The sequence below is a fragment of the Arachis hypogaea genome, chromosome 9 (assembly GCF_003086295.3).
Source record: "Arachis hypogaea cultivar Tifrunner chromosome 9, arahy.Tifrunner.gnm2.J5K5, whole genome shotgun sequence".
Classification (NCBI taxonomy): Eukaryota; Viridiplantae; Streptophyta; class Magnoliopsida; order Fabales; family Fabaceae; genus Arachis; species Arachis hypogaea.
The window spans coordinates 84,886,067-84,893,607 of record NC_092044.1 but is presented as its reverse complement, the minus strand read 5'-3'; the positions used below and the strand labels follow the sequence as shown (position 1 = coordinate 84,893,607).

The window sequence follows — 7,541 nt, the reverse complement described above, 5'->3', positions numbered from 1 at the left end:
GGATACTCGTCTGACATGCGTGTCTGTTGTGTTCAATCATATCTTAATAAAAAATAAAAAAAAAATTGGGATACGTCTGGACACACCTAACTACCATTATGTGTCAGTGTGTCCAATCTTATTCTTAACATATATTCTTAAAATAAATTTAGATATAATATATATTATTATTTATTAAAATAAAAAAATATTTTAAATACTTAATATAATTAAAATAAGACATTAAAAATTTAATGTATATTTTAATATCAATAAAATATTAAAATATCATTACGATTTATTTAAAAAATACTTTATATTTTATATATATGCGTGTTCCCATATCATGTAAAATTTTAAAATTCGCGTGTCAACGTATCTTATGTGATGTCTTATGCCTGTGTCAATGTCCGTCAATCATAAGTTTTGTATCATGTGTGGGGTAGGAAAGTAAAATGTTGTAGCTTACATGAATTGGTACATGGAGAAAGAATTTGTCCCAGAGAGGATACATATCATCTCATTTCATCGTATTAAAAAGTTGGTTTAATTATTCTGTTGGTCTTTATAATCTTGTGATCTCTATAGTCTTGTAAAATTTTTAATTAAATTTTTATACTTTTTTTCTTTTAATTTAGTCTTTGTACCAATTTTTTTCAATTAAGTTCCTCTTCACAGTAATTTGTTTAATTGAATAAGGACTCAATTAAAAAAAAATTAGTACAATGACCTAAATAAAAAGAAAGAAAAGTATAGAGACCCAATTAAAAAAATTGGTACAAAATTTAATTAAAAAAATAAAATATAATTAAAAATTTTGTAAAATTATAGAGACTAATAGAATAATTAAATCAAAAAAATTTCAGCGGGTGTGTTGAGACCTTAGTGAAATATCTCACATGGACGGATTTCATTGGACGTGCCTTGTCCATATCTATATATCATCTTTTTTTCCTTCTCTTTCTATTTTTTATTTTTTTGTTCATTTAATTAATTTAATGAAAAGAAGGAAGAATAATGAAATAATTAAATTGGGGTCTTTACTATATGTGGCATGACCCTTCAAAAACCAGCACCTTAATCATTCGACCTTGTCGCGGGAGGCAACCTACTTCCAAATCCTACCCATTTATTTTCTAATGAAGCCGTAACTATTGTTGGATAGCCAAATATATGACTTTTTGTTTTTCCAGTTATTATTAGTCTATTAGATGATGTAAAATTATTTATAGATTTATATTCAATACTTCAAATTTTTAAGAGTTATTTTATGATATAGTATTATAGTCTTAATCACGAAAAGATTTAGAATTTGATATTTAATTTCTTAAACTTTTAGAAGAGATATTTCACCACAGAGAGTGTTAGTGTACTTATTCAGTTATTCTTATTCCTCATGCTGGGTTCTCTTGGTAATTTGTAATCTTTCCTTCACTTTTTACTTCTATAACATATTCTTAAACTTTTTTCTCTCAATATTTAGAATTTTACCGTCTTAGTTTAATTTTCAGGTAATTATATTTTTGTCCGATTTTCACTTTATCATTCTCAATAATTTCTTAGGCTTCCAACTTATAACATAAAGCATTCCAATCATAAAAATATCATTCAAACATAATAAAATGCACTCTCAAACATTCAATTTCATCATTCAGCATTCAATCACATGATTAGAATTTTGTATGACATATAAGAGGTATATACTCTAACCTAATCCTTATCTCATTAATCCTAAGATTTTAAAACACTTCTTGAAAGCTCTCTAATACCAGTCTTTCTTATATTACAATCAAAAATAATTTTGAGACATGAAAGGCCTTATGGCCGAAACATAGAGAAAAAGAGAGGTATTTCCTCTTCGTGGAACAAACTTCAGTAAACAATCGCAAATTTTGAATGCTTTATTGAAGAAAAAGAAGTATTAACATCCTTGGTGTTTGAAATTTGAGTATTAGGACTTTTTTATGCTATTTTTGTCCGCCAGAAGTCCCAAATAGTGGACCATGTTTCGCTACCAATCTCAATTTAACGTCCACCAGACAAAAAATAAAACGAAGAATATGATCTTAAGAATTTCTCAGGAAATCAAACCTTACAACACGCACACACACACACACACTATGATAAGGTCATCAGCATGTAACAAGTTGTTCATGTCACCAACAACATCTTCGCCATTGGTCCCATGTTGCAGCAGCATTGCTTGGAATTTCAATCCTCCTCCATCATTATTCTCTTCTTCCTCCTCTCCTACCCTCTCAAGCAAGGCCAACTTCCTCTCTTGTGCCCACACAAAAACACTTGGTATAGGTACATGTAACATAACAGAAATACTTACACGTTTCTCCAGCATAATGCCTCTTACTCTTGTCTGCAAATTATATAAAGAAACAAGGATGAGTTGATATACATATTTTTCGAACACATGCTAAATGTAATTTAGAAGCATACAAGTATTTTAAGGTAATAATATTAGGTAAAATCTATATATGACCTGTAATTGTAAGGTTTTAGCTTGGACCATGGTTGCATCTGTAGTCTATTGCTTGTTTCTATATCTTGTATGTTTTTGTTTAAAATACAAATTCGATTGATTACCCCAAGACATAAATAGAGATAAGTTAGAAGATTTATTGTTCTTGAACTTAGTAGAATATGTCGGTAACAACGTGGACCACTGAGATATGTATATATCAGAAGAAGAAGAAGAAGAAGCAATAATTGAAAAGAGTAGCACATCATCAGAGTTGGTAGAGTTCCCTTTGTTGAATGAAGAGTACAGAGCATGCACCATTCCTTGGAGGGACCCTTCTGATGATCCAAGTGTTCCTGCTCCCACCGAGCTATCTTGGATTAATCTCCTCCTTAATACTATCCCTTCCTACAAGTATTCTTCTTCTTCTTCTTCTTCTTCTTCTTCTTGTGAAAGCACATGCATCCGTACAGTGTAGTTGATGCATTATTTCAATGTGTGTTTGGGTTTGATTTGGCACAGGGAGCGTGCTGAGACTGATTCTTCTGTTCCAGATGCTGCAAACAGAGCTGAAATATTTGCTAAAAGGTAACCCTTTCTGTAAGATATAATCGTTCACTTGCATTTTACTTAATCATTTAAACTTTTGGAATAAATGTTTTTCTCAAAGAATTTTAGCATAAAGCAAAAACTAGACATATGTACAATTCATGCTTCAAGTCCAAAAGGAAGCTTTTGCGCGAAGGGTATGTTAGGTATATAATCATTTAATTGTGTCTACCTAACGGTCTAAACTTTTGGGAAAAGTGATTTACTAACATTTTCACTGTTGGTATCATACTGTGAATGAAAGAAATGACTTTTCTTATGCTTTTTGTTTCTGCCATTTTATTAAGGTATGCTGAAATACTAGAAGATTTGAAGAAGGATCCTGCAAGTCATGGAGTCCCTCTTGATATCCGTGTAAATCTTTTAGCTGAATTCCTCTTTCAGTTCTGTGGTTTTTCTTTTGATTATTCATTTAGGTTTTGGTTGGTTGCTTTGGATGTAGCTTTTATGCAGACTTCGCGAGCAAGTACTTAGGGAAGTTGGATTCAGAGATATCTTCAAGAAAGTCAAGGCAATTCTTGTTCATTTTTAAGAATAATTGGTTAGCAGGGTCTAAATTTATTAGCCAAAACTAAAGAGTCATTAGATTTTCATTTTGAATATGTGGCAGGAGGAAGAGAATTTAAAGGCTATCTCACTATTTGAGAACGTTGTTCGTCTTAATGACGCCATCGAAGATGAAGGCGAGCGACTCGAAAATCTAGTTAGAGGAATTTTCGCAGGGAATGTATTCGACCTTGGTTCTATTGAGGTATGTTGATTTGCCATATGCAAGTTTGGTCACTTGGTATAATGGTAACTAACAATTGACTAATCTAAGTTCTAATTTCCACAGGAAATTAAGTCCTCAAAATCTTAGTTTCTAATTAATTTGGTATTGGCATGGTGTATCTGATTAGTACTCTTAGCTAGTTGTTAATAGGATTAACAAAACAGTATGCTTGAAAACCAGATAGGGTTCAAACAACTATTGCTTTTTTATTTACTACAATCATATTCATATGCCAGAATTTGGACTGTGGAGGATTTATATCTATTTCTACTTGCAGTTTATGTGCTAACTATTTTTCCACTCTCAATTTCCTGAAGCTTGCAGAGGCTTTCTCAAGGGACGGAATGTCCTTTTCGTCTGCTTGCGAAAAGCTTGTCGCTCGGCCTTGGATTATCGATGATCTTGATACTTTCAAAATGAAATGGAGAAAAAAGAAGTGGAAGAAGGCAAGTATATGTTTCTATAGGAACATACAAATTCTGGCATAATTTTTTGTTGATCATTCCCTCTATCATTGCAGGTTATCATATTTGTTGATAACTCTGGTGCAGATATCATTTTGGGTATTTTGCCATTTGTGAGGGAGCTTCTTCGACGCGGTAGCAAGGTTTGCAGACATTGTTTAGGGTTAAGTGTTTAGTTTACATTATAAGGAGTTCATAGGAATGAAAGTTTATGTGAATCTAAACAAAAATACTACATAACTACAAAAAATTAACCATTAAATCAACCACCATATATATGTATATAATACGTGTTTTATTTAACTCATTTTCAATGTATATTTTATATCAATAACTGATTTAGTGACTAATTTTTAGTATAATGTAGCATGGTTGAAATCTAAAAGTTCATCTTTGGGAGAGAAGAGTGGTTATGTAACTTTTAAAATGATGTTTCAACTTGTGCCCTTTGAGTAACTCTAAAGTCTAAACCTTCATTGTTCATGTAAGGTATAACGGCCAAGATTTGCTCCTCTCACACCAAACAGAAAATACATCGAATTCGATATATTATTTTAGGGCAATTAGCATATGTCCATTATTGAAATTGAAAATGTAACTGAAATTGCTTTTCTTGGTTTGCATTCAGGTTGTATTGGCTGCTAATGACTTGCCTTCTATCAATGATGTGACATACTTAGAGCTAATTGAAATTATATCTAAGGTAATTAAAAGAAGGAACAAGAAGAACAAGTAAAAGAAGGTAAGCAACTTTATAGTACAACAAAGCTCTGTGCTGACTCTGTCATGTTACTTGGTAGTTAAGGGACGAGGAAGGATGTCTCATCGGTGTCAGCACTTCAAATCTGTTAATTGCCAACTCTGGCAATGATTTACCTGTAAGAAAAATTATAGTACTCTTTTATGTTAGGGAAGCTAAATGTGAATCAATATAGCTTTGGCCCTATAGTCACAAATAATCGAGTTGAAGGTTGATTACATTTTTCTTACTCGTTTGGTTTCGGAGGCTCGCAGGTTATTGATCTTACTAGGGTGTCTCAGGAGGTTGCTTACCATGCCAGTGATGCAGATCTTGTTATCTTAGAAGGGATGGTGAGTTCTTTCACCATAATATACAGAAGCATTTTATTTTATTTTATTTTATTTATTAACCAAAGACAAAGAGACTCAAAGCCACGACTTTTTAGATGAGTATGAAAAGAATATGACATTTGAGTTATAACTCATTAGGAAAACATTACTTCTTGTTACTCTGGCATATTTTGGCAAAAAAAATTAATACGGTTTACAATGTGATATTTTTAATAAGAATAGTTTAGAAAAACCAAAATCGAAAAGTCTGAGTTAATTTTTAAATATTTTAATTTTTTGAAAACAGAAATTAAAAGGTTCAATTTTAATTTTAAATGATTAAGTTTTTTAAAATAAAAAAATTAGAGAGACCGATCTTAACATTTTAAAATTTTTAATTGTGTGAAAAGTAAAATTGAATGATCCGATATTAACTTTTAAAATATTTTAATTTTTTGAAACCAAAAATCAAAAGATTCTATTTTCGCACTATTATAATTTTTTTTAATGTTTTAAAAATAAAATAGAGGATCCAATTTGTGAAATAGCCATACAGATGGGATACACTTCTCTAAATCATATGTATGCATTTTACTTTCTTTTTTTTTTTTTGCCATAAAAAAATATTTTGAGACATTTTTTGTGCTAAATGTTTTTTGTATTCAGAATTTTGAAAAAGAAATAGTGAAACCATTGAAATTCATAAAATCTTACATATGGTTTTCTTTTCCTTCTTAAAATCTTATAGTCTTAAGGTCAAGAAAACAAGAATTTTAAACAGAAATCAAATGGACCTTTATTGTTTTACTGTAAACTAACCATGTTTCTTGACAGGGTCGTGGAATAGAAACAAATCTCTACGCCCAATTTAAATGTGATTCACTCAAGATTGGAATGGTAATGCATTTCATTATTGTTTCTCTAACTTGCTCAATTCACATGATTTAATTATTTTTTTAGTCTTTTGAATTATGATTCTTAGCTTGTATTTATTATTTGTCGCCGTAAATATGTTTGTTTTTGTAGGTGAAACATGTTGAGGTTGCAGAATTTCTTGGGTCACGTATGTATGACTGTGTAATCAAATACAATGAAGCTACGGGATCATAATATAACTAAGGCTGATTCTTTGGTAACAGTACATGTGCAATTTGCTTAGCGCTTATTAGTGGTTCTTTCAATTGGAGATAATATGTCAAATAGTAGATGGGGACTTGGAAATGTCAATGTTCAAATCTTTAGTAGTTAAAAGTTTTAGTTTACTTAAAAAAATTAAATCTTTTACACAGATTTATTTTTATCAAAAATAAATTTATTATCCAAAAAAATAATTGATTTTTATTTTTCATATGATGAATAAAGTTATGTAATACATTAATATGAGTCTAAATTGTTGTATTTTTCGAGTGCAATGTATAACATAAATTGTGACTACCAATTTATATAACAGAAAAAATGATTCATAATTTTATAAATTATATTTTTTAATTTAAAAAACTGAAATCATAACTTATTATTTTTAATTTTTTGTCTTATTTCAAATCATGATTCATGATTTTTGTTTTTTTTTTATTTTTTATCATATTCAAAAGGTTAGTTACAATTTTTTTTATCTTGCATGTCTTCCGTATTATTGTATTACACTAAAATATCATAATATTAATAAAAATCACCAATAACAGTTTAATATAAAAAAAAATTAGTCGAATGTAATGAACCTAAACTCATTATTGGCCACTAAAGCTGTAAAGTAATCTATGAAATTAGCCTAGTGTATTGTAATCATTTTCGCAATTCCAATTGTACTAAAAAATATTTTTAATATTTGTTAATGTGGTATTCGTTAATTTCTATTTCATTTTTTATTAACAAATTGTTGAAATGACTTAATGACATAGACTATTATGTTAGATATTTTATAAAATCAGTAATTTATGTATCTCCAGTTATTACCAATAAATTCTTTGATTTAATTTGGAACTTCCAATTCTTGAATCACAAAACCAGATGAAATCAAAATGTGTTTATTTGTTATTGTGTAATCAGAATTGGAGACCCAAACTTTATAAAGTTTATAAACAGTCATGTTCTTTCCATCAAAGAACAGATCAACCGCCAATATAATTAATTAATAATTACAACACCACCCAAACTAATTTTTATATTAACAAAT

The 7,541-nt window shown here is 29.6% G+C and overlaps 1 protein-coding gene across 7 annotated transcripts; it reads left to right on the top strand.

The window, feature by feature from the left end:
- Positions 1 to 1,910: 1,910 nt before the first annotated feature.
- On the top strand, positions 1,911 to 6,969 carry LOC112711140 (damage-control phosphatase At2g17340). Of its 7 annotated transcripts, none has more exons than XR_011865891.1 (13): positions 1,916 to 2,289; positions 2,677 to 2,866; positions 2,975 to 3,040; positions 3,349 to 3,415; positions 3,504 to 3,572; positions 3,672 to 3,812; positions 4,151 to 4,279; positions 4,354 to 4,440; positions 4,926 to 5,000; positions 5,098 to 5,175; positions 5,304 to 5,389; positions 6,203 to 6,265; positions 6,395 to 6,463. XR_011865891.1 is itself a non-coding variant. In XM_025763713.3 (13 exons), the coding sequence occupies exons 1-13, from the start codon at positions 1,983 to 1,985 to the stop codon at positions 6,476 to 6,478; spliced, it is 1,434 nt and encodes a 477-aa protein (XP_025619498.1). In that variant the 5' UTR covers positions 1,916 to 1,982; the 3' UTR covers positions 6,479 to 6,969. The 7 variants fall into 7 exon arrangements, 5 of the variants coding, with proteins under 5 accessions (XP_025619502.1, XP_025619498.1, XP_025619499.1 ...); XM_025763713.3 differs by having other exon boundaries at positions 5,312 to 5,389; positions 6,395 to 6,969; XR_011865892.1 differs by having other exon boundaries at positions 1,921 to 2,289; positions 2,680 to 2,866.
- The last annotated feature ends 572 nt before the right edge of the window (positions 6,970 to 7,541 follow it).

What these genes read in the sequence shown, in the direction of transcription:
- LOC112711140 (XM_025763713.3), top strand. Translation starts at nt 1,983, where the DNA reads ATGTTTCGCTACCAATCTCAATTTAACGTCCACCAGACAAAAAATAAA. An exon ending in GCTGAAATATTTGCTAAAAG is followed by an intron (nt 3,041 to 3,348) that starts GTAACCCTTTCT and finishes CATTTTATTAAG; the next exon opens with GTATGCTGAAATACTAGAAG. An exon ending in TCGACCTTGGTTCTATTGAG is followed by an intron (nt 3,813 to 4,150) that starts GTATGTTGATTT and finishes AATTTCCTGAAG; the next exon opens with CTTGCAGAGGCTTTCTCAAG.